The 23,512-nt window shown below is 36.4% G+C and overlaps 6 protein-coding genes, 1 long non-coding RNA gene and 2 pseudogenes across 10 annotated transcripts; 5 read left to right on the plus strand and 4 right to left on the minus strand.

The window, feature by feature from the left end:
* Nucleotides 1-10: 10 nt before the first annotated feature.
* AT3G60610 lies at nt 11-1,822 on the minus strand (annotated as a pseudogene). Its single transcript has one exon.
* Nucleotides 1,823-2,320: 498 nt separating this feature from the next.
* Nucleotides 2,321-2,603, minus strand: AT3G60613 (annotated as a pseudogene). Its single transcript has one exon.
* A 483-nt stretch (nt 2,604-3,086) lies between these two features.
* Nucleotides 3,087-5,521, plus strand: CDS5 (cytidinediphosphate diacylglycerol synthase 5). Of its 2 annotated transcripts, NM_115926.4 has the most exons (7): nt 3,087-3,553; nt 3,674-3,984; nt 4,067-4,257; nt 4,345-4,469; nt 4,546-4,679; nt 4,747-4,862; nt 4,934-5,521. In NM_115926.4, exons 1-7 carry the CDS (start codon nt 3,311-3,313, stop codon nt 5,011-5,013), a joined length of 1,200 nt encoding a protein of 399 aa, NP_191621.1. In that variant the 5' UTR covers nt 3,087-3,310; the 3' UTR covers nt 5,014-5,521. The 2 variants fall into 2 exon arrangements, with proteins under 2 accessions (NP_191621.1, NP_001327716.1); NM_001340052.1 differs by having other exon boundaries at nt 3,107-3,553; nt 4,546-4,862; nt 4,934-5,394.
* A 664-nt stretch (nt 5,522-6,185) lies between these two features.
* Nucleotides 6,186-6,667, plus strand: AT3G09485. The gene has a single exon (NR_141539.1). It is a non-coding gene; the product is annotated as an other RNA (long non-coding RNA).
* A 346-nt stretch (nt 6,668-7,013) lies between these two features.
* HAM2 (GRAS family transcription factor) lies at nt 7,014-9,437 on the minus strand. The gene has a single exon (NM_115927.5). It carries the CDS (start codon nt 9,139-9,141, stop codon nt 7,270-7,272), a length of 1,872 nt encoding a protein of 623 aa, NP_191622.1. The 5' UTR covers nt 9,142-9,437; the 3' UTR covers nt 7,014-7,269.
* Nucleotides 9,438-12,524: 3,087 nt separating this feature from the next.
* On the plus strand, nt 12,525-14,322 carry ATG8G (Ubiquitin-like superfamily protein). Its single transcript, NM_115928.5, has 6 exons — nt 12,525-12,685; nt 12,879-12,928; nt 13,004-13,059; nt 13,289-13,341; nt 13,437-13,555; nt 13,645-14,322. Exons 2-6 carry the CDS (start codon nt 12,892-12,894, stop codon nt 13,743-13,745), a joined length of 366 nt encoding a protein of 121 aa, NP_191623.1. The 5' UTR covers nt 12,525-12,685; nt 12,879-12,891; the 3' UTR covers nt 13,746-14,322.
* A 1,566-nt stretch (nt 14,323-15,888) lies between these two features.
* AT3G60650 (uncharacterized protein) lies at nt 15,889-17,291 on the plus strand. Its single transcript, NM_001340053.1, has 2 exons — nt 15,889-16,262; nt 16,755-17,291. The coding sequence occupies exons 1-2, from the start codon at nt 16,125-16,127 to the stop codon at nt 17,046-17,048; spliced, it is 432 nt and encodes a 143-aa protein (NP_001319807.1). The 5' UTR covers nt 15,889-16,124; the 3' UTR covers nt 17,049-17,291.
* Nucleotides 17,292-18,117: 826 nt separating this feature from the next.
* On the plus strand, nt 18,118-20,251 carry AT3G60660 (spindle/kinetochore-associated-like protein). Its single transcript, NM_115930.3, has 9 exons — nt 18,118-18,351; nt 18,433-18,557; nt 18,702-18,814; nt 18,920-19,007; nt 19,144-19,211; nt 19,290-19,395; nt 19,471-19,500; nt 19,605-19,718; nt 19,864-20,251. Exons 1-9 carry the CDS (start codon nt 18,255-18,257, stop codon nt 19,939-19,941), a joined length of 819 nt encoding a protein of 272 aa, NP_191625.1. The 5' UTR covers nt 18,118-18,254; the 3' UTR covers nt 19,942-20,251.
* A 958-nt stretch (nt 20,252-21,209) lies between these two features.
* Nucleotides 21,210-23,143, minus strand: AT3G60670 (PLATZ transcription factor family protein). Its single transcript, NM_115931.3, has 5 exons — nt 22,966-23,143; nt 22,672-22,848; nt 22,491-22,565; nt 22,171-22,311; nt 21,210-21,813 (listed from the first exon to the last, which is right to left on the minus strand). Exons 2-5 carry the CDS (start codon nt 22,846-22,848, stop codon nt 21,469-21,471), a joined length of 738 nt encoding a protein of 245 aa, NP_191626.1. The 5' UTR covers nt 22,966-23,143; the 3' UTR covers nt 21,210-21,468.
* Between the last annotated feature and the right edge of the window lie 369 nt (nt 23,144-23,512).

The raw sequence follows: 23,512 nt of genomic DNA on the forward strand, positions 1-23,512 counted from the left end.
AGAGTACATCTATATTTTTATTTTCGTTTCAAAAAGTGATTCAAAGACTGATCAAACAAACAATGTCTTTTGTCTCTTTAGTGACCGAAGAAACCTTAAAACAGACATGAGATAGAGAAAGCAGTTTCTTTCCACCTTTGTATCATTTTTACACTTTTATTGCTCGGCTTTTCAACACTTGTAAGCTTGTATCTCTGTCTTGCATATTTTAGATCTTCTTCAGCTTCGAGAAGGTTCCTGACTCTGAGAAGTGCTTTGAGCCCCACTTCCTAATCCTAAAGCTTGCTGAGGATTGCACAACTCTATTCCCTGCATAGAAGTGAAAGCCAAGCTTGATGTCAAACCAGAGGTAGTTGCACCACCCGCATACTGCCTTTCTTTAAGCTTTTTGGCGACCTTGGCATTAATTTTAAGCTTGCTCTGAACACTGGATACTCGCAGCCTCTTGCTTCCTGCCTGTCCAAGCATTCCATAACCTTCTCCTAGTCCATCACCGAGGGAGCTCTCTTCAGGTGTACCAAAGGCCGTCCTGTTGGCCAGCTTCCTCATATCTGTTACTTGATACCTTGCTTTCAGTTTTCTTAGACGGCGACCACCCCTTCTTTTCTTCGGCTCAGAATGAGGAATAGGAAGTGGCTTAGGCTGCCTTGCAGGAGGAGGTTCTTGCCACTTGTCAATCTTCTTACGGATCTCCTCCCTGAAAGCTTTTCCACTTATCCCTAACGGATCCTCTCTAGTAGCATCAACTCTAGCTGCCAAAGTTGATTTTGCAGCCACGAGCCTGCCAGCGCGAGCCTCAAGTCCAGGAGGCGTGCTTTGGAAAATCTCTGTCTGCTCCAGATAACCCACACGGGACTGAGACGTTGCAGAAGAAAACCCAACAAGGTTCTTCCTCTTGTGGCCAAGAACTTGAACATTACAGGCAGGCATTTTAGCAAGTGCTGACAAACCTCCAGCTGTCCCCATGAGTTTGGCTGCAACAGCACTCCCAACAATGGCGGAAAGATTAGGAGCAATAGAACCCATCTTACTTTCAACAAACTCAAGGACCTTCTTTCTTGCGGAATCAAGATCTAAATCCCGATCACAAGCCTCTAACACCTTTTGCTAAACATCCTCTGGCAGTGCACTCCCTTTCGTAGTTGAAGCAGTAACTGAAATAGCCATGATAATAGCTGGAGTAAGATCAAGGCCAGCAAAATCAACAAGAGTCAAATCCGTCTCATTGCCAATCTTCTTGACAACACATGCATAGTCAATAGGGTGATGAACCAACGACTCAAGCTCTTGAAACCTAAGCTTGTACTTTTCTTTGATAAAGTTGTGGACAATAACGATTTCATCCTCAATATCAACCGAAAGCTTATTACAATCCACAATAAGCTTATACTCATGATCATCAGAATCTTTCCCAAGAGCCTCCTCTACTTTGTGCATAATATCATCATATCTCTGAGTCTTCTGAAGCTTAGAAACACTATCGAGATCATCATAGTTAAGTGTCTCTAAATCCGCCATATCCATATCCACATCTTCTTCCTCCTTTCCAACATCACCATGATTCTCGTCCAATTCTGCTTCATTCTCAGATAACTCGTCAAGGTCAGCAAGGAAAGAATCTTCAAGAGTTGCCATATCTTTCTACTTGGAACACAAACGCTTCAGTGATTCTCTTGACGAATCCAAATGAGAAATCAATCGATTAGATTCGAGAAGATAATTGAAGAGCAGCGACCGACTACTATTTATAAACTCTCTCATGTGTTTAGGTTTCAAGTTTCCTTTTTTCACATGTGTTTGGGATTCAAATTTCCTTTAAACAAAAAAAGTTAACTCGTGTTAATTTCCTTTTTTCACTTGTCGGTTTATTTGACAACTACTAAACCATCAAAAACTAATTAAACAAATTTAAATTTTAGTTACTTAACCGTCACGTAGCATCCTCTGTTCGCCATTTATTGAATTCTAGTTTCTCCGCGTAAAGGATTTGATTGTGGTTGTAACTTTTTTTCTTTGTAGATAGTGTTAGGCTTTGATCATCTTCTTTAATGGGCGTATAGAACGTAAGTGTAATAATAGTTTTTGTTCATTGTTTTCTTCTGCAATTTTCTCAAGCATTCATTATCACATCATGAAGAGAGGATTAATTGATGACTCATATCATTAAGAATGAAATGATCAGATATTTTTCAAGTACTTCAACTAATTAATGCTGATTTACATAGATACTATATCGCCTCTACTTCTGATCACTAAAGATCAGAAGACCAAAAAGAAGCAAAGTTTAAATCTTTTTCTTAGATATTAAGCTTTCATAAGATTAGAATTTAGAAACCATTGAGACAAGACCAACAAGAGTTTGTGAGTACCGCTGTCAATGTTCTCGTGGGAATTAGATTGCAAGGAAGAGCAGAGTCTGTTGAATCACCTTCAAGATCATTTGAACATGGAGAAGACTCTGAGCCATGGATCGCCACAGTAACCTCTTTCCCTCCACAGGAATTTGTTGAGCTCTTTAAAAGTGCAAAGGATGTAGACGTTGTCCTCGAGCAAGGGCTTTGACTAGTAGTTGATTCATCTAATAGAGCAATATTTCTGAAAGCAATTCACCAATCTCATACATTTTCCCTCTAACATGAACAATTGGTAAATTTGCATATTACTCCAAGACAAGTTTCAAGGTTATAAGGTTCCACATAAGTCACAGTGCTCAAAAGTTGCTTGTCCTTGAGAATCTGTTCAACTCGAAGACTAACAAAGATCCCAAAATCTACTGATCAAAAGTTGCTTGCCCTTTGGGGTCTTCGCTCTTTTATGCCCTACCACAGTCTCCATCCGATTCCTCTGTTTCTTCCTCTGATACTAAGATGTAAGATGCAAACTTCTTCACTCCTGTAGGACTAACACCATCCACATTGTGAAGACCTTGAGGAACGCTTAAAACACACATGAAGAACAAGACAATCCTTTATCCAAGGAACAAACAAAACAATATGCCACTTGACACTCAGGTCAGCTTCCAGTTCCACGTAAGACCTTCCTTTGCAGCCAGAGACTTTCGGGCAATAACAAAGAAGGAGAGTTATCAACGCGCTAACAGGGGCGCGTGGGTTTCAGATCCTCTCTCGTCGTACCACCAAGGTCCACCATTAGCATCTCCACCGTACAAAACGTATAAGCTCCGATTAGATTCACCGAATCACACAATCTTCAAAATCTCTTCCTTCCATGATTCCGTTATCGTAAAGATTTGTCCTTTATCCAAATTTTAGGATTTTGAATTCTTCTTCTTTCCGATTACCGGATTCCAATGGCGCCTTTTGTTGAAGTCTGTAGGTATAAGCCATTACCGCTTTCATTGAGCTCTCTCTGTACATGCCCTTGCCGTTCCTCTCCAAGGAAATATCTAATTCTTCCTCAATTCTCTGAAAAGTACCCGAAACCATTGTTGTCTCATTCTCGCTTTACTCCGATTTCTGTTAACCGGAGAGTTATCACGGCCGTTGCTCGAGCTGAATCAAATCAAATTGGTGACGATGCCAACTCAAAGGAGGTAACTTTACTCCTCTTTCTCTTGATGTGTTAGCTTAGTAGTACGAATAATCGTTCTTGTGGATTGCTATGTGATGCTGAGAAACTTATCATGGCATTGCTGTAACTATTGTCTGTTTAGGAACACAACATAGATCAAGAATTGCAAAATGTTGAAGAAGATTCGAGTTTAGATGATCAGAAGCAAAAATCTAGAAGCCAGTTTAAGAAAAGAGTAACTTTCGGTCTAGGAATTGGATTGTCTGTAGGAGGTATTGTATTAGCTGGAGGATGGGTATTCACAGTAGCAGTAGCAGCTGCGGTTCTTCTAAGTGCCCGGGAATATTTCGAGCTGGTGAGAAGTAAAGGAATTGCTCAAGGAATGACACCTCCTCCACGATATCTTTCTAGAGTCTGCTCCATTATCTGTGCTCTTATGCCCATACTTACATTGTGAGTAGTTTCAGTCAGTAAACACCGCAAAAGCCTGTGATCTTTTCTCTTGTTCTGAATAAAGGTTTTATCTTTTTTGTAGGTATTTTGGTCATATAGATATCTCGATAACTTCAGCGGCGTTTGTTGTTGCAATGGCATTGTTGTTACAGAGAGGAAACCCGCGTTTTTCTCAGCTGAGTAGTACGATGTTTGGCCTGTTTTACTGTGGATATCTTCCTTGTTTCTGGGTTAAGCTACGTTGTGGTCTTACTGCTCCAGTTCTAAACACCGGCAAGCACTCCCTTATTATTATCTTTCCTAGCTTTGATCCGTAAAGTAATCAAAGCCAAGTCTCCTGAGCAGTTTAATTACTTATAGGAATTGGGAGAAGCTGGCCTACTATCCTCGGCGGCCAAGCACATTGGACAGTTGGACTTGTTGCTATATTGATTTCTTTCTGTGGTATAATTGCCTCAGACACGTTTGCTTTTCTTGGTGGCAAGGTATGTATCTTTTCAGGGCATGCATATAGTCTCGCAAGAACTTCTCCTGGCTGAAGTTAATCAACTAATGTTGCAGGCATTTGGTAGAACTCCTCTTATTAGCATTAGTCCAAAGAAGACATGGGAAGGAGCTTTTGCAGGACTTGTTGGTTGTATTTCCATTACCATTTTACTCTCCAAATCGTTGTCCTGGCCTCAATCTCTTGTCAGGTACTCAAATCCTATAGAATTCCTGGAGTCTATTATGTCTTTATTCTGACTGGTTCGATTTAAACAGCACCATAGCTTTTGGAGTTCTTAACTTCTTCGGATCGGTCTTTGGTGACTTAACTGAGTCAATGATCAAACGTGATGCGGGTGTCAAAGACTCCGGCTCACTCATCCCTGGACACGGTAATGACACGTCAAACCAGACCGGAATTTGTCTATCATTGCCTCTCTAACCGAGTCCTCTGTAATTGCAGGTGGCATATTGGACAGAGTTGATAGTTACATTTTCACTGGTGCATTAGCCTACTCGTTCGTAAGACTTCATGGAGTTTGATTGTATTGCTGTATCCCAAGAAAACATATAGCTTCAAGAAGAAACTGACAAAGTTTTCCCCTCGCAAGAGTGAAGTTCAAAGCAACATATAGCAATGATGGTGAAATGGCTGCAGATTTTCTGAGATTGGTCTGTTCTGTTGTTTGATTGAACCGGTATGCAATTTTTGGTTAAATGCGAGTAAACTGGTTCGTTAGGCGAATTCTCGGACCGTTGGTCTGTCTTGCCTGACCGGTAATGGAACGGCGGCGTTTGGTAATTGATTTAGAGATTCATTCTTGATTTACTTTCCAAAATAATTTCCTCCTGTTTTCCAGATAATGGATTAAAGGAAAAAGGCCTAAAATCATGTGGGGATGTTAATGAAAGCGTTGTTCCCAAGCAGACTTTTTAGAGTGCAATTATAAAAAAAATCTGAAATGAAAAAAGGAAACTATGTAAATGAATAATCAAATATCAATGATACTAATAAAGAGGCGAAAATTAAGAAATGATTGGGAAGAGGAAAGACATGGGTGGATTTTGTTATCCAATACAATAAACAAATGTTATACTTTCACAATTTCACTGCAGAATCTTACTAAAGTGGTTGATTAATAAGTAATAAAGTGGTCGTATTATGATAATATCAAATCTAAGCAGCAATTCTGCGAGGACCATGTGATTGATTACACGGACAAAACTCGTATTACGCAATCTCTTTACTATACTAAAAAGGTAAAAAGTCTTTAAACACAAGTTATCTCATCGTTTACAACATTAACCCCAAAACACAAGTTAATACATAGTTTAGTAATATGAAGTTTGTTTACCATTAGCTTAAATTTTTAGTAGACCTAATTAACACATGGTAAATTGTATGTCTCTAACAAACATTTCAAGGAAAATGATAAAATATACTCCATAATAAAGGTAAAGGAAACATATTTCAATATGCAGAAAAATAAAAAAGGAAAAAGTAAGAATAACATAAGGAAATTATATATATATTATCTGATTGGTTAACATTACACTCAAACATATTAAAACATGATATTATCTAAATTAAAAAGCTAAAAAGAAAATTATTCCCTGAAATATCATTTTTTTAATAATAATTTTTAGAAAACTATGTTTCCATGTACTGTGGGATATAGAGAACACAAAACAATTGTTTGAGGTACACTCACCTCCACATTTTTATATGGGGACACTGTGAGTAAAAATGACAGTTTTTGCTTCGTAAATATGTGTAGGACTCGTTACAAGGCAAATACTTGCTAATTAGTATTTGTGACCTGTTTTGACCCGTACAAGTAATTGAAATTTAGGTTTGATATTTTATTTGCCTGCTCTGTGTGTTAAGGTGTATGAAATTGTTAGTCGGGATCGTTGTACAAATATGATTTATAAATGATGTTTATTTACTGTTGTGGTTTTGAACTCTATTTTGATGAGCTTTCTCCACTGTTTAAGATTATGTTGATTCACTTTCACAAACGCATACAATAATCATTTACATCTTTTTGTTTTGTTTTTAAAGTTAGGTATGAGAGTAAACACGACATCGCCGGATGATTTGCCAGCACAAGCCAATATCATCACATCCAATTTCCAAACTCCTTGCAACATCATGGTCATCACGGGGGACATCGATTTCAAAAGACCGATCCGGTTATTAAGAGCTTGTGGAATTACTATCTTCATGGAAAAACTTCCAAAATGCAAGACTAAACTTATAAACGCTGCTACTGCCAAAGACCCTCCTGGTTACCCTCTTGGTTACACGTTCGAATTCCAAGACATTTTGAGGATCTGATTGAGTTTTTTTGCATTGGTTTAGAGCTTTCTCCACAAATCTCTTATTTATCAGTGTTCGTTTGTTAGATTAAGGTTAAGGATTACTACTATGCTTAGTATTTGAATAAAGAACTACGAATTTAGTATAGTCGACCTTCCAAGAGAAAAATGAAATTTGTGTAAGGCAGCTTAAGTTTTAGTTTTTTTTTTTTTTTTTTGAGAAACCTCTTAATCTTTAGTACCTATAACATATTACATGTCAAATCTTCTGTCTCTTAAAAAATGAAGTATTAAAGGATCCATATCTCAGTATGCAGAAATATAAAAAGGAAAAAAAAGAAAGACTAACATAAGGAGATTATATATATATCATTTGATTGGTTAACATCACAATCAAACATATTAAAACGTGATCTAACCCAAATTGAAAAGCTACAAAAAGAAAATTAAACCGTGAAAATATCCTCCTTTTTCGTCTTAACATTTCCAAGCTGAGACAGTAACAAGTTCTTTCCTCTGCCAACACAAGACAAGTGAAGGCGACGAAGACTGTCTCTTCTCCAAGTGAAACCCTCTCATTGGATTCCTCTGCAACAAATACTCCGCTTGTGTCTCCGCCGTCTGACTCAGCGTCACAGGAGTAAACCCACATTGCCCAAATAAGCTTCTCCACGGCGGTGATCTCTCCATCCAACGGTAACGATTCGTCAACAGTTTCTGTATCGACGGTTGCACACAAAACCTCTCAATACTCGTAGCAGCTTCCGCATTATTCAGATTCCCAGAGTCGAGAGACTCGAGCAGAGATGTGTAGTACTGAAGCGCGTTAATCACACCGTTAGGGAACGGCGCGTCGTTGTTACGGTCGCAGCTTCTGTCTGAGCAAACGACGACGTTTGGTGAGATTTGCTTGAGGAAACGAAGTATCAATGGGAGGTAACCGGAGACCATGGAGCTGATTGGGAGATTCACAGCGATTGCTTCTTTCTCCGATGATCGGAATAAAGACAGTGGCCAATAAGTTGGATTCAAGAGAATCTCCATGTTTAAGAGCTCGATTTCGAAGGAGACACCTGTTTCGCCGGCGAAGCTTCTGAGATTTTCTTCAGTGAATCGGAGCTCGAATTCGTCGGAGACAGTTGAAGGAGAAGCGAAAGCTGTAATCTTTAGCGACGGAGCTGATGAAGATCTGTTTCTTTTTCCGGCGAGCTCTTGAATCAGAGACGCCCATTGACCTCCATAACCGATATCGAAATCGACAATGTGGATCCGATCAAACCCTTCGAATGACTCGAGAATCGTTTGGTTTGCTGTGAAGTTGACGAATTGAAGAAACGGTGACGTTTCTGAGAAAGCTCTGTAAGCTGCGATCCGAAAGATTAGGTTTTGAGGAGGTGAGAGAGACGGTGGTGATAATGATGAGTCTTGAAGGAGAGAGTGAAGAGCTTCTGTTATATACGAAGCTGCTCTGTGGAACGGAGGTTTAGGATTGTTGTTAGTGTCGTCGTTGTTGTTGTTAAGGTTGTGATTGAGCCGCGCCAATATCCCTTGCGCGAGAACGGGATTGTTATCTCCGCCGTTTGTGGTGAGCTCCGCCGCCGCAGAGAATAGCTGGTCGATGATTACCGCTGACTGGTCTTGGTCGTTTTGGTCTTCTCCGGCTATCTTTGGCGGTGTGAGAAACGGGTCGTGAGATTCGTGACCCGGATCCGAGAACGGGAAAACCCACTGGAGGTGTTGAGATCCGGGTTGACCCGAATTGAGCCGTTTCGCAGGAGGAGACGACGGAGGATCCGAGAAGAAACCCGGATTTGGGTTTATTGAAATCTGAAACTTTTCTTCTTCCGGTGCGTTTTGAAAAGGGAAGCCATATCCAAAGAGTGGATTAGGATTATCAATAACCGGGTCGGATCCAGAACCGATGTCGAAACCCACAAACTCCGAACCCGGATCCACTACATCGCCAGCCATGATTAATCTAAAAATACTCTGTTCTTGTCCCGGCGAGCCACCGGAGAGAACACCATCGAGATCCTCGAAACCCATTTGGTCGCATTTCCCATCGGCGCCGGAAAAAGTAGCAGCAGCAGCGCCGCCGCCGCTGGGACCACCGTGAGAAGAAGACAGCGTGGTGGTTGAAGAAGAGACGAAAGGGCTTGGACTTCTAACAGAGTCTAAAACAGACGTCGGCTCCGAGAAACCACCATTGTTGACAACAAAGCAGAGATCTTCTTCTACTCGTCCATGGAGCTTCTCTGGATTAGCCCAGATTTTGTATCCCGGAGAAGAAGAAGAATCTAAGAAACCCAGAACCCCCTTCCCTTGAAATTGCTCAAAGGGCAGGGGCATGACCAATCTTACAGAGTCAGAAAGAGAATTTAAGAGTGAGAACAAAGAAACCCAGAAAAACCCTAGATCTCAGAACTTAAAGAGGAAGACGAAGATGAAAGCTTGAAACTGAAATTGGCGCCCACATTATCTCACACTCGGTATTAATAACAATCTTTCTTCTCGTTGCTTATGTATATTGACTCTGGATGATTCCAACAACATTCCAAAGTGATGATCTTCATAAAAAATGCTCTCTTTTTTTTTTTTTTAAGTAAAGGATTTGGTTTTTGCTGTGTGTGTGGTGCCTTGTGTCTGTAGATTTACTTATCTACATCTGTACTCATTTTATATCCCCTCGTTTCTAACCCTACTCGCACTTACGGCGCGTCACTCTTACTCTCCAAGAGATCATTGATTATATAAGTTTAAGCCATGAAAATCGAAATCAAAGTGTCATTAATCGAATAAATTTAGCCTTAATCATAAATTGACTAAATTACTATGATGACAACATAATAAATAAGGAAAACACTGGATTGAGGAAAAAAAAAACAAGGAAACCAATAAATTTTATGCATATCGACAAAATTACTATTCTACATTTTTCGTAAATTTTGTTCGATTTATAAAATAAACTTGCATCTTGTAAAATAATTTGTTATTTAGTGAAATAGCAATTGGGTGATTTAATATATATGTGCAGTAACATGTTTTATATTAAATAGTATGATAGTAAAAATATACTTCATTATATATGTATAAAAACTAAGTCAAGGGTCAAATGAAAATGAACCAAAAGATTTTTGTTCTTTTTTCTTCAAACCAATAGATTTGTTTACTTAAAGGATGTGTCAAATGTTTGACAAAAAAAAAAGGATGTGTCAAATTTATTTTTGAAATTACAGGTAAAAAACATTTTGAGAGCGAAATCGTAAAAATACTTAAAATAGTCAAAATTATTTACTTATTTATTAAGAATATGGGATCATATAGTGTATAATTCATTAGATCAAACTAAATAAGTAATAGGAGTATGAAGAAAAGAAAGAAAATAAATTGAATTGTCGAAACCCAAAAACCTAAAAGAGTCAGTTATTAGTTGATTGTCTTACAGTAAGTAATTCAATAGTCCAGAACTGTTGAGGCGCGTTAGATAACGATCAATCTGAAAGACAGTACTATTAAAAAAATCAAAAACATATACCGAGGTTTCAGAGCAAAAAGCGAATTTGATACAGATGGCTTTATTGTTAATCATTGTTTTCCATAATTACCCTTGCTTTCTATTAACACACTCTGTTTTTTTTTTTTATCTAACGGTTGAAATTGCATGAACTCTGGAGAAGATCTCATGGCTCTAGTCTAGATTTTTTATAAACTAACTAATAAATGACATATTGACTATAAAATCTTGCATTTGCTAATCAAGTTTAATTTTGAACGACAAGTAGACACGGTCAAAACTAAAATTATGACAAATCTTTAGCCTATGTTAGTTGATGTTTACACGTGTTTGCGATAATCAAATCGTTTTATTCCACCATTCTTTTCTAAAATCATCTATATCATTTCTTCTTCTTTTTTTCACTTCTTTGACAAACTTGAAATACTTAAGTGGCCGTTTATTGGTGGCGGTAATAGAATAGAGGATACCAAAAGGAGATTAAAAAGAAAAGAGGTGGAGCTGGATTGCGAAGACAAGTTGGAACTTTTGGTAGTTTGTGTGTGAATGGAAGGGAGACATGGCTTATGTGATTGCCCTAAACATATTTCTATTTTTTAAGCCAAAATAATATAAAAACAAAAATCTTTGTAATTGGACATTGTAATAATGGGAGACATGTTTTTTTTCCTCCAAGACAAACAAGAAACCTCCATGTGAATTTCCACCACCTTGTAATATGTCTAACAACATGTATTCTATTAAACTAGTATTTCTTTCTGCTTTGTTGTTATATTTTAGGATTAAAAAATGACCAATTTGCGTAATTTAATCAACTCATTCTATACATTCTATAGGTTGATGACTGGCTAGTGGAGGGACACATCGACCGTGTGTTACCTTGCATACATACTCGTGATTCGGTTTCACGGAAATTCATGTAATTTGGTTACAGTGATATAAAACAAGTAAAAAAATTAACTTCGATGTAGAAATATATTAACCCTGTAACCAAATTATCTCAGTTTATGTCAAATGTCATATTTGCAATTCACTTCCACTATGTTTTTAGATTTGCTAATTTCCCAAAATAAACTTAAAGTCCTCAAAATAGACGGTATATAGTCTCCTTTGCTAACCTCGACTCACGGGCAAAGCTTTCTGTTTTCTCTTTATTTAAAGTTTTCAATTTTTATGTTCAGGAATGCTAGTGGGGTTAACTTATGTGAATCATGTCATATCATAATATCTTAATCAAATCACAAACACTAAACAAGGACAATGTAACTTTTTCTTATTCATAACAAAGCATGTCACATTTTGGTTGGTTTATATATTATTAATTAGATCAACTATATATTTAGGAGACACATTACAACACAAACGATAAAAATTTGTCTCGCTTAGCGGATAGATACAGTGACGGCGGAAACAAAAGAAAAAGTAAAGATAGTGATAGATTGTATGAACTTATAATTTGTCAATACAACAACCAACACAACCATGTAGTATTATCTTTAATTGTTTGGTGAAACTATATAAATTATTAGTGTTTGAACCATTGTTAACCTACAAAAAACAATTAGACGAAAAAGTCCTACCGCCGCATGGCACTACTGGTTTTCAATGACTTAATTACTGGGAGAGTTCCTCAAAAGTATATGATAACCATATAGGTTACGTTACGTAAGCTACGAGCCTGGAACTAGTGTGGATATTGTGCTAGAATCTTAATGACTATCATAAATCAGTTTTCAATTCTGTTGACTATTAAAAGTTCAATAAAAAAAAGCTAGTTTTGATCCATCGTTGATTTGAAGTCAAGGATTATGATATACAATCTCTTAAAACTATATTTTAAGTATACGATCTTACAAATTTGAATGATCAACATTCAACAATGTAGATTTTTTGTCCTTAAACTTTAGTTATTGACCTTTTAATACAGAAAAAACTTCTGGTTTAGATATGTCCTGCTGGTTTGATCTCAGCTGAACCACCAAAAAAAAAAAAAACGTTGGGCTGGGTTTCTTATCTTCTATGAAAACAAATATACGGAAGACTTATAATGGGCTTCATAGAGTAATGAGTTATTATTAACTAGTTATGGGCCTTAGTGCATAAATAACCACTACAATTGTATTTGGTAACAACATCACTTAAACATTTCCTTAAATCATGCTAATTTACCTCGATTTTTGGTTTGCATTGATTAAATTAAATTATCAGCTGACGTGTCATTCACTAATTCGATAATCTTTCGGTAAACAAAAAAGGAAAAGGTTACACGAATTGTATATATACACATATAACTGTGACGATCGCAGTCGAAGATTAATTGAATCACACAAAGTCGAATCCAAAGTTTTTGATCTTAACCAAGTCGCATAATCCAGAGAGGTAAGTTTTCTCCGATTTGATTTCGTTTATGCATATAATTTATGTTTGATTTCTACAAGAATATACAGAGATAAGTGTATTACGACTTGGGTAGTAGAAAAATTAGGGTTTTGTGTTGGGATTTGGTAAATTATCGTTTTTCTTTTCTTCTTATTTGGGTTGGTGATTCTGGAAATTTGTTATATATATTCAGGAATCAAAAGAAGATGAGTAACGTCAGCTTCAGGCAGGATCATGATTTCGGTATATAAATCTTCTTCTTCTTTTTTCCAGTAATTTAAGTTAGTATGATTGGTTGATGATTGATTTATATTGCAGAGAAGAGGAAAGCTGAGGCTTTAAGGATCAGAGAGAAGTATTCTGACAGAGTCCCGGTATTCTTACTCTCTTCTTATGTCACTGCCATCGATTTTGTTCTGTTTCCTAGTTTTCCTGATATTGCTCACATAGGAATATACCCTATTTGAGAAGCTCTTGTGAGGCCTGATTGATTGAAATCTTGCAAAAATAACACTTTTTGATAGATAGATGTGGTTCTTGTTGAGAGTTCAATGCATAGTTTCAGAATAAGATGGTTATATTAATGTCTCTCTTTTGTAATAGGTGATTGTGGAGAAGTCAGAGAAAAGTGATATCCCAAACATTGACAAGAAGAAGTATGATCCTCTTTTTCTTTATAATATCAAATCTGATTCTTAACATTGGAGTCTCTCTTGCTTAATTTTCATGTTTTGGATTTTACATTTTACAGATACCTTGTCCCAGCTGATCTAACGGTAGGCCAGTTTGTGTATGTGATTCGTAAGAGAATCCAACTTAGTGCAGAGAAAGCTATCTTCATCTTTGTTGATAATGTTCTTCCTCCCACCGGTACTGTCTCCTCCTCTCAATCTCTACTTAAACAACTCTTTAGTCCTTACATAAACCTGTTGGTTTTTATATTGGAAACTCAATTGCAGGAGCGATGATGTCAACCATTTACGATGAGAATAAGGAAGAAGACGGCTTCTTGTATGTTACCTACAGTGGGGAAAACACTTTTGGATCGTCAATGACTTAATTTGGTGTTCTTGCTTTTAATTGAATGTAAATATTCCATTTTCTTTTCTTGTCCGTGAACTTGCTTAGATGCGGATATGATTATTATGGCTTATGTAGGCACAACCAATCGGTTTGCAAACAAAGTGTTGGTTTTTTTATCCTCTGTTTTTTTCTTTGGTCTATATCTATCTTTCTCTTTCTGTGCCTTGCTCGAGCATCACACACATCATATGTTGCACCTTCACAGACCACACGAGCTACAAGAGCCAGGTACAAAGTGTTAGTTTGGTTTTGGTTTGAGAAATTAGAGTTTTGTCCCGGCAATTCCGGGTCGAGCCCACGGAGGCTGTTGGGCTTTATCTAGACCACAATGAAGAACGATTGTGGGCTAGGCCGACGTGGCGGTAAAAGACAAATCACATGGGGAAGCGCCACGTGTTAAAGTTAGCGGCAATGGCGGCTTGGGGTTGCGGTTAGGGCACGACCTTCACGAACAACACAAAAACAGAGCGGTGATGGTCCACGCACACTTGTCTGCTGTTTCTCGACCCCACACGTTCTTCACTCTGCATTTTCCTTCCATAATGTATTCTCCCATGTCATGTCAACTACTAATTTATAACTACACTAGTACGTCTAATCTATTATTTTTTCCCAATAGTTGACAACAAGAAATGCCAAAATATCTATTTTGGTTTGGGTACGTTCTCGCTTCACCAAGTAACAAAATCGTGTCTTGTGTATATGATGTGTATTTAAACCATACACTAATTTTCTCTTGAACACATTTATTACTCTTTTTCCCCGGATTGCCTTATTAGGTATTATTCAAAAATTGAAAAGAGTTTCTCGGAAATCTACTCCGATAAATCACTGCACCAAATTCAGCACCAATTTGTTTGTAGTGTGTGTTTAAGATTTAGTATCAAAGTTTTCAGATATTTCACTACAAGATGTTATCGTGTTTGGGAGACTTTGATCATAAGGCTTAATCATATTTGTATATTCAGTACAATTTTGCATGTTTGCGAACATAATAACTTCAGACTTAAATGTTTTTGGCTATTGAAACAGTCAAACAGATATAATACAAAATTTGTTATTGACTTTTGAGGGTTTAGCAGACATGTACACTACCAGTGTCCACTTGTTGAGAACATCATACTATGTCCCTTGGTGATTAGAAGCGAGGAAACCATTACTTTATTATGCATAAAATATATATAAATAATTCCGAGATAAGTCATCGCAATGCAACGAAATAGCTAGGTGGTTGTAACGTCATTGTGTTCACGTATATGAACAAATATCATGTGGGAAATGATCATTTTATATCTCAATGTGATAATTACATCTAACAACATAACTAATCACAGACAAGACCGTTGCATACTTATTAGTCTTGATCAACTATAGACACATACACTTAGGATAATATATTTACACATGGATATCATTTCTTTGAATAATGTGTTAATTAATGGATAAGTTAAGCATATATAAATGAATGCTACGTACAAATAACTGGAAGCAATATGGAAAAGAGATCTGCTTTTACTGCACATTCCATGAATACAAATTCAACGACAAAATGGATTTATAACCTAATGTCCATTATACAGATGATCATGACGATATATAGGAAATATTTTTATTTGTTCCTGTCAGGAATGGAACAATCCGTTTTGAAGAATGTTTGGTTGAAAATGTATGCTTACTTTTTGTTACGCAATTAAAAATATTGATCGTTACGCGGATGTTAAGCTTCCCGAGAAACACACACATGTAAATAGAAAAACGAGGAGACAAAGTTAGAAAGGTAGCGTAAAACCATGCAAAGTGTTTAAAGGCCTCAACGTAGAGACAAAGAGTTAAGAGATTTAAAACCTCTTCTTAAGATAAACAAATAAGCATATGCATCAAAAACCCTAATTCTCCCTTTTGCTCGTTTCGATGACTAGCTAGATTTTCGCTCCATTTTTAATGTAAATTACATAAAAAAATATATAGATAAAATCAGTGAGCGGGGTCAATCTGAGAATGCTATAACTACGAGAGAGAAGACATAAGTTTGGTCTTTTCTCTTTCGTTAGGTTTCTCTAGTTTGGGTCGGTGGATTCCTCAGAGACAGAAGAGGGGGCCACTCAACACCATATCTGACCTTCACTGCTCTTTTCTTCTTCACACCCATACATTTGCATGTTCTCTCCTTCTCTTCTACCATCAACGACTCATTCTCTCTCTATCTATATCTGCATTTATTACACAATCTCTCTTCCTTTAGCATTTATAACAATCACGATACCTTTAAACCGCCATATCTTTCTCTATCTCTCTATATATATCTACAACCGTCTCGGTTATAATCTAAGTCATCTCTTTGATCGATACTACTCGTATGGATATGTTGAGGAGTGCTTGTTTCTACTTCCTATTAATAGTGTTTGTCATCCTTTCTTGGTCTCTTTTATGCGATTCTCGCCATCTTGGACACATGGAGAAGAAGCTTAGTGTAAATCTTGATCTTTTAAATAAGGTAAGCCCTTCGCTTGTGATGTTAAGAGTCATGGTTAATATGGTGTTAGTTTTTTCATAACACGGGCAATTATTTTTTGATCATTGATATTAAGATGCGTATGGTATATAGTCTTTTAATTTGTTTATATATATGTGTGTGATTTTCACTTTTTAAATGTCTTTTACATAGATATGTAGAAGAATTGAATGCATATTTTTCCTTTTCAAAATCAAATATACCTCTAATTTAAATTTGTAGGGGGGCTCCAAATACTTTTAAATGATTCCGTATGTATGCATGTATATAAACACTAGATATAGTGCACAACTAAGAAGTTCGAGGGTAAACACTAGCTAGTTTCACTTATTTTCATAAAACAATTCCCATGTAAAATGGGTTTGTATTCAACATACTCCACTTTTAGTGTAATACTTATTAATAAATGACAAAAAAAAACTAAAAAACTAAAAAACTTAAGTCATGAATACTAACTCTTATTCCATGGCACAGGACAATGAAGAGATTACAAAACTAGAAGCTCCATCAACAAACAAGACGAACACCTTATTGAGCCAATCACATGCGGTAGTTAATCATGGTGATAATGGTCAGATCAACGGGAAGAAGACGAAGGAAATTCACAGAGTAAAACGAGCTTCAGACAAAAAGGTGTCGTCTAAAAGAGTCTCAAGAACTTGGAAAATCCCTAAGTATCCAAAGAAGCAGCCTAAATCAGATCAAGAACATCCGGGTTTCAATCTTGATTATATGCAGCCCACTACACACCCGCCTCATCATAATTGAACTCTTAATGATCATGTAATAACTCCATGCATAAACAAATTTCATATCGTGGTTTATCAAATATCATAACTCAAGTCACGAAGAATTTCCACTTTTTACTCGTTTGATATATCATGATGTATGGTCAGAAACGACCTAGTTATAATAAGCTTTTATATTTAAAATTAATACATATACGAATTAGATTATAGTGAAACTGTTATCGGTATTAATTGTTCAATACTACTCCGTTGGGTTTCTTGATGTTGCTACCATATCACACTTGCAAGTTGAATGCATATCATCATGATGTACAATATATACTTTACTCCTCTTTATATGCACATGCATGTGTATGATCATTTCGTTGCTAAATTACTATATCAATATGTATTTTTGTTGTTGTTCACAATTGTGTTATAGTATTAGCTAAGGTTAACAAATGTAATTTAAAAAGACTTGCAGGTTAATAGTAATACATGTGGTTTTCTGCTAATCATAAATCTTTTAAGTTAGTCTGTTAATTTTCGTTTCTAATGTTGACAAAACTGATACTAAATATGTATGTATATAATATACATAGTATCTTGAACTTGGTGGACCTTAAAAATAGTAATACAGTACTTGCAAATTTGCAATATTTTCATCCGATTAAAGAATAGTAATACTACCACTAGTCAAATGCATTATTTATAGTTTGTATATATAGATGAGTCCGCGTGCAAAGTCACTGTTAACGATGTCCAAAAAGGACGAAGATCCCGCGTATGGTTCCAATGCAATCAGATGTCCCAAATCCACGTATCTTAAATTTAAAATTGACTTGTACAAAACAATATACTACTAATAATTAATCAAAGACAAAATTGTCTATCTCATTTCTTATCAAAACGTTCTGTTATTTTATTTTCCATAATTTCTTCTTTCTCATATGTCATAACGTAATTTTGTTACATCGAGAGGATAAAATTCAAATTTTGCGGAAAAATATATAAGGCCCGTTTAGATATATTAGTACGTTGAAAAGAGCGAACTTATTAGTATAAGGCCCATTTAGATATAATAGTGGGTCATAAGCCCATAACATATCCTGCAACAGAGAACAAAGAAGCTGCGATCTGGCTAATAAAACTTTCCCGCCGGAAAAAGTTTCTGCAGTTTCCAACTTCTTAAACCTAAGCGAAGCAGATAGTCTTTGATTGGGAGATTGAGAGAGGTTAGTGAAGAATGGAGGGAAATCAAGCTGGATCTTCTCTAGATTCGTTGATTGCTTCTTTCAATAAACGAATCGGCGAATTGCAGGAACTCGTCATCGCCAGAAACAGTGAGTCCTAGTTCTAAACACTCAATACTCAATTCGTTATTCAATATCTTCATTTGATGACCTAATTTCAATTTCCTGCAGTGTATCCTGCAAGTACCATCCCGGATTTATCGGCGATTGACACAGCGTTGAGCTCAATGGAGCTTCAGGTACAATCGATCAAGGACCGATTACGTGAAGAAACCGAAGCTATTCCAAAAGCTAAGGTACGTTTTATTTACTTCCGAGATTTCTGAAATTCAGATTCTAGAAACGTCGTTACACTGTAAGATGATTTGAATTTGAGTAATTTAGGGTTTAGAATCTGGACCTGGGTTTTTGACTTTGAGAGTTTTGTGTGTTGACTGTAGAAACTTATAGAGGCATCACTGAAACAACAAGGGAAGTTGCAGAAGATGTCTATTTATGCACCTTCCCATTTTCCTGACAAGGCTACTATGTTGAATTCAGATTTAAATAGATGGTATTTACATTTACTTGCATCTTCTTTTTTCAATTTCTAGGTATAGCCTTTGATTTTTATTACTACTCCAGAAGTTTGATTAAGATTAGTGGTTTCTCATTCCAGTCTGCTCCAAGAGAATGCCAAGCAGTACGAGCAACATTCTACTCTCAGCTCTTTGAAATTTGATGAGGAAGCAGCTGTTTTACCCAAGGTAGAACTTGCATATACTTTGTTTTCTTCAAAGAGACTTTATGGCCTCTAAGACTCAATGGCGATGAATGATAAACTGTTGCTATTGTGTATTTCTGTTATCTCTGTCTATGGTTGATCTTTGGTTTTGTTTCCAGGAGAAGAAGGGTCGCGGGTCTCCTCCCCTTTGGTACATAACTGTTGAGGAACTCAATTCACTCTCATCGTAAGTACATTTTACTTTCTCTTCTCCTTGTTTATGTGAAATGCATACCGCTTTTCTGACATTTTTCCAAAAAACAAGATACATGAGAGGAAGGCTCACCCTTGAGAAAGTGAATGCTGCTATCAATGACATGGCCTCATATGCTGAAGCAAATGCTCATCTTATTGCAGCCTCAAAACAGAAGGTATATTTACCAGCTGAAGGAATTGAGTTATATAGGCTACAATTGTACTGACGCTTTTGTCTTATATTGCCAAAGCTAGCGGAAAATCTCTGGGAGAAAGCACTTGTAAGCTAATATAACTCATCAACCACACTGTCTAGATGATAGTATCCGTTCACTAGTGAAAACATTGTTATAATCTTTGATTGTCTTGAAACTCTTATATGCAGAAACTACGAGATATCGTAACAGAGCAAGCAGTGAAGGGCAAACATTTCTTTCTTGAAACTGACATGAAGGGACCAAGTTTGAAACTAGACAACACAGGAAAAGCAATACTTACTGTAAGTAACTAATATATCTTCCCTTCATTTCAAAATTTCAACAAAAAAGAAACAACATTTTCATGCTTCCTTAAACTCTTCACCAGAGTTAGACTAACATCGATAACACATGCTTATTGTCAAATTTTGATGTGTCTATTAACAGGTTCTTCGCCACCTTGGTCGTATTAGTGAGACTCGCATTGGACAAAACCGCGTCATCATTCTTATGAAGCCTCACTAGAAACCAACCAACTTGCCTCAAGTAAGTTGTTCATTTTCACAAGCGTAAGGGGTAATTCCGTCATTTTTCAATAGTTTCTTGCTTCTTCTGAGCTCCTTGTACCATAGAATCATAGAAGGTCTACTGGTCCCTTAAACATCATTAAGCCTTAATCTTAATCCTTAAGACCGGCCCGCCTGACAGGCCCAGCTAGGCCCAGGATTTGAATTTATAATATGGACAAAAATGTTTAATGCAATTTTCACATTTGCATAAAAGTAGAAAAACTCGATTTCCGTTATTTTCATAATATTAAAAAAGCAATTTCTCTAAGCAATCTGGTTCAAGTTCCAGTGCACAAATGGCCTGTCCCATTCAAACCTACAAAGTAGCAAAACTCGGTTTCCGTTTTTATTTAGTGACTTTTTACCTCCACATAGTTTTCTTAATACTCCAATACCTTTAAGGATCTTATCTGTGTCACTGTCTATTCGTAAAATCAATAGATAGTAAATTGTAGCTGCCATACATTTATCTTGATACGGACAAGTAAATTTGGCAACATTATTTTCCGAACAGAAGAAGAAAACAAATCTAATAACCAAGCGAAAACGACGATCCTTGCATTATTGTTGTTCATATGTCCTGAAATAAAAATCAAGAGGCACTACGAAATGGGAAGAAGAAAGTGGTCCAGGGAAACAGGAGAGAAAAAAAAAAGACTATTTGCCTCAGAAACATTCACAATTTCACGTTTATCCATAATGTCTGTTCCAATCTCTTTGTCTTCTTTTTTCGTATAACCAATAACCAATTTTAGTCGTCTTTCGTTCGTGCAAAACCCACAAAATACGTTATGCATAAAGACAAAAACACACACTATACAGTCTTATCGCATGCATTTTTTAAAGAAAATTCACATTTATTACCAACCAACTGATATCAAATAATTAATTAACATGTTTACTATTTTGTGAGTTGTGACCTAAATTTTATATACATACAAGAAAGAAACATTCATAAATTTTCTGCAGACCACATTTAGACTTATAGAGTTCTCCATCACTACCATTTTACTTCTTTTATTTTCAAAACGTATCATTTAACTCAGCCAAGAAAGATATGGTCGGTCTAATGCATTTAATGACAACAAATATTAATCCTTTAAGAATTTACTTCGCCGCTGTAAATGTTAAATCAAGCCGTCTCAATAGTACTGAAATTGCTATTCGTGGAGGAAGAGGTATTTTTAAAAAATTATAAAAAATGGGAAGCAATAAAACGGATTATACGAAAACATGTTTCATTATACGAAAAGTATTTAAATTAAATAACATAGAGTTCTCTCATTACGCGGTACAGATATCAGAGTCAGACAAAACCAGGAGAGATCTTTTCAACTATTCTTAATTCCATTTCTTAAAAAAACCTAAAATTCGATTCGTTATTTAGAGATATTGATTAACAATATAAAATAAGACTATAGTAGTTACGTGTATTCATTCTACTTACCACTTGGACCAACCAAATTTCGCCAAACGTCACGAGTTAATAAAGCGGGGCGCGTTGCGGCGGATTCTTCCGACGGTTTAAAAAGTTCACCGGAGCTTCCGTGTTAGTCGTTGAAACCACCTCCGTGACTCTCCTGCAAGTCGTCGACAAGCTGCTTCTTTTCTTCCTAACGATTTCAGTAGTGGCGGTGCAAGCGAGCGCCTGACACCAGAACATGTCTTCTCCTTCGTTACCACTTGACTCGGAAGATGTTCGGTTCGACCCGGTGGGCTCGAGAGTGGAACTCGGTGTCGTTGTCGTGACTTCGTCGGTTAAATCAAGAACGTTGCAGACGCGGAGAAACCCTGAGAGTCCTCTTTGTCTCATTATGACGTCACTAATCTACATAAAACAAACAAACCATGTGTTTGTGTTTTCAGCGACAATTACGTGTAAATATGATCGTACACGCGTGTTTATATTAAAAAGCAGAAAAACAACAAAAACAGAAAGAAATTGAATTGTGTATTTTGAAAGAATTTGAAAAATAAATGAGACAACAAATAAAAACGTTCCTTTTTTATCTGACGACAATTTCGTGTACTCGTGCATCAAAAAATGAAATTTCTAAAAAAGAAGATCGACCCAGATGAAGAAAAGTGGTAAATCGGACTGGGTATGTGATAGAATTTTAAATGAAAACTTAATTAACGAAGAAAAGATGTTCCTTTTAAGTAATTAGAACAAGAAAAAGCAGACCTTGCAGGAGAGACAGCAGAAGAGGTAAGGAGACTGGAGACTCCGGTCACAGGTGATACAAATGTTACCGGAACCACGAAATTGTCGAGACTGAGGCCGTTCATTGATGAACACAACTTTTGAACTGTTCGTTGTGTATGGCTTTAATCATCATCAACACATACACACACACAAAGAAAAAGAAAAAGACAACGAGTATTAATTAAAGCTGTCAAAATTTTAGGGCACAAGAACCAATGAAAATTGGACTTTTAATGTATACAATAAACGGATTAAGAGTTTTATCATGATAATTAAATACAACCAGAACCGAGTTATACCTGAATTAAAGAGCAATCCATTAGCTTAGAACCATCTTCAACCCTCAAAACGTCTCTATACACGTATCTTCTTATCTGCGTAAAGATTCCCAGAAACACACCAAGTTCATATTTTTCTTCCGACAAATATGAAGATTTTTGAAACCATTAAAAAAAAGTTTGTTTATTTTAAGAGAGAGACCTGAAGAAGACGATGAGAGGTATGAGAAGAGAGACAGTGAGGACAGATGGTAAGACAACAATCGATACATAATATGTTCTTCTCGTTCTTCTTATCATCTTCATGATCCAAACAAGCGTTGAAAAACTTGTCTTTTAACAGAACCTCAAGCCATGCAGGAAATTCTCCAGATTCCATCTGCAAAATACCAAAAAAAAAACAGTAAACTTTAAAGACGAAACCCATACATGAATCAAGACCCATGTTTCAATTTCATGTTTTTTGGACTAAAAAGGTAAAATTGAGAAGACCCACCTTGGCTTATCTTCTTCTGGTTATCTACACTGGGAGGTGGTTTTCTCGGGGAAGAGATAGAGAGAGTAAGGTCAAGGTCAGGCGATTTTGAGCTCTCTCAGTGGTGAAATTGACTGACCATTCTCAGAGAGAGAGAGAGAAAGAAAGAAGGAAAGAGAGAGCGGCGCCTGGAGAGAGTGACCACTAGCTTAAATTCAAATGAGTCTTCTCTTCTTTCTCTCCTTAATGATGTGTTGTAATCTTTAGTATTCGTTAATTAATTTGTTTTGTTGATTATTTACTCTCATTTAGTTTTATCCATTAGTTAGAGAAGTGGTTCACTTAGATACGTTACTAACTTACTACGTAATGACTACTACTAGATAGCAGAATTCGATTATGAGTGTTGAAAAGTAACAATTTTGGGTTATTTATCATTATTAAGTACCTTTTCATTGACAGATACAGTTCCAACTTGACAAACAGAAGTGTATATTTATTAGAATTCAGCTTGGCAATAATAATAAATTTTATATTTACTGTCATATGAAAAAACCTTTTTTTTATA

The sequence above is a fragment of the Arabidopsis thaliana genome, chromosome 3 (genome assembly GCF_000001735.4).
Source record: "Arabidopsis thaliana chromosome 3, partial sequence".
NCBI lineage: Eukaryota > Viridiplantae > Streptophyta > Magnoliopsida > Brassicales > Brassicaceae > Arabidopsis > Arabidopsis thaliana.

Excerpts from the sequence above, each read along its gene's own strand:
- CDS5 (NM_115926.4), top strand. The coding sequence starts at position 3,311 with ATGGCGCCTTTTGTTGAAGTCTGTAGGTATAAGCCATTACCGCTTTCA. Across the intron at positions 3,554-3,673 it reads ACGATGCCAACTCAAAGGAG|GAACACAACATAGATCAAGA; the intron begins GTAACTTTACTC and ends TTGTCTGTTTAG. Across the intron at positions 4,470-4,545 it reads TTGCTTTTCTTGGTGGCAAG|GCATTTGGTAGAACTCCTCT; the intron begins GTATGTATCTTT and ends CTAATGTTGCAG.
- HAM2 (NM_115927.5), bottom strand. The coding sequence starts at position 9,141 with ATGCCCCTGCCCTTTGAGCAATTTCAAGGGAAGGGGGTTCTGGGTTTC.
- ATG8G (NM_115928.5), top strand. The coding sequence starts at position 12,892 with ATGAGTAACGTCAGCTTCAGGCAGGATCATGATTTCG. Across the intron at positions 13,060-13,288 it reads AGTATTCTGACAGAGTCCCG|GTGATTGTGGAGAAGTCAGA; the intron begins GTATTCTTACTC and ends CTTTTGTAATAG. Across the intron at positions 13,342-13,436 it reads CCAAACATTGACAAGAAGAA|ATACCTTGTCCCAGCTGATC; the intron begins GTATGATCCTCT and ends TACATTTTACAG.
- AT3G60650 (NM_001340053.1), top strand. The coding sequence starts at position 16,125 with ATGGATATGTTGAGGAGTGCTTGTTTCTACTTCCTATTAATAGTGTTT. Across the intron at positions 16,263-16,754 it reads ATCTTGATCTTTTAAATAAG|GACAATGAAGAGATTACAAA; the intron begins GTAAGCCCTTCG and ends TCCATGGCACAG.
- AT3G60660 (NM_115930.3), top strand. The coding sequence starts at position 18,255 with ATGGAGGGAAATCAAGCTGGATCTTCTCTAGATTCGTTGATTGCTTCT. Across the intron at positions 18,352-18,432 it reads ACTCGTCATCGCCAGAAACA|TGTATCCTGCAAGTACCATC; the intron begins GTGAGTCCTAGT and ends AATTTCCTGCAG. Across the intron at positions 19,396-19,470 it reads TTGCAGCCTCAAAACAGAAG|CTAGCGGAAAATCTCTGGGA; the intron begins GTATATTTACCA and ends ATATTGCCAAAG.
- AT3G60670 (NM_115931.3), bottom strand. The coding sequence starts at position 22,848 with ATGGAATCTGGAGAATTTCCTGCATGGCTTGAGGTTCTGTTAAAAGAC. Across the intron at positions 22,312-22,490 it reads TGGATTGCTCTTTAATTCAG|CCATACACAACGAACAGTTC; the intron begins GTATAACTCGGT and ends TGATGATTAAAG. Across the intron at positions 21,814-22,170 it reads TCTGCTGTCTCTCCTGCAAG|ATTAGTGACGTCATAATGAG; the intron begins GTCTGCTTTTTC and ends TGTTTTATGTAG.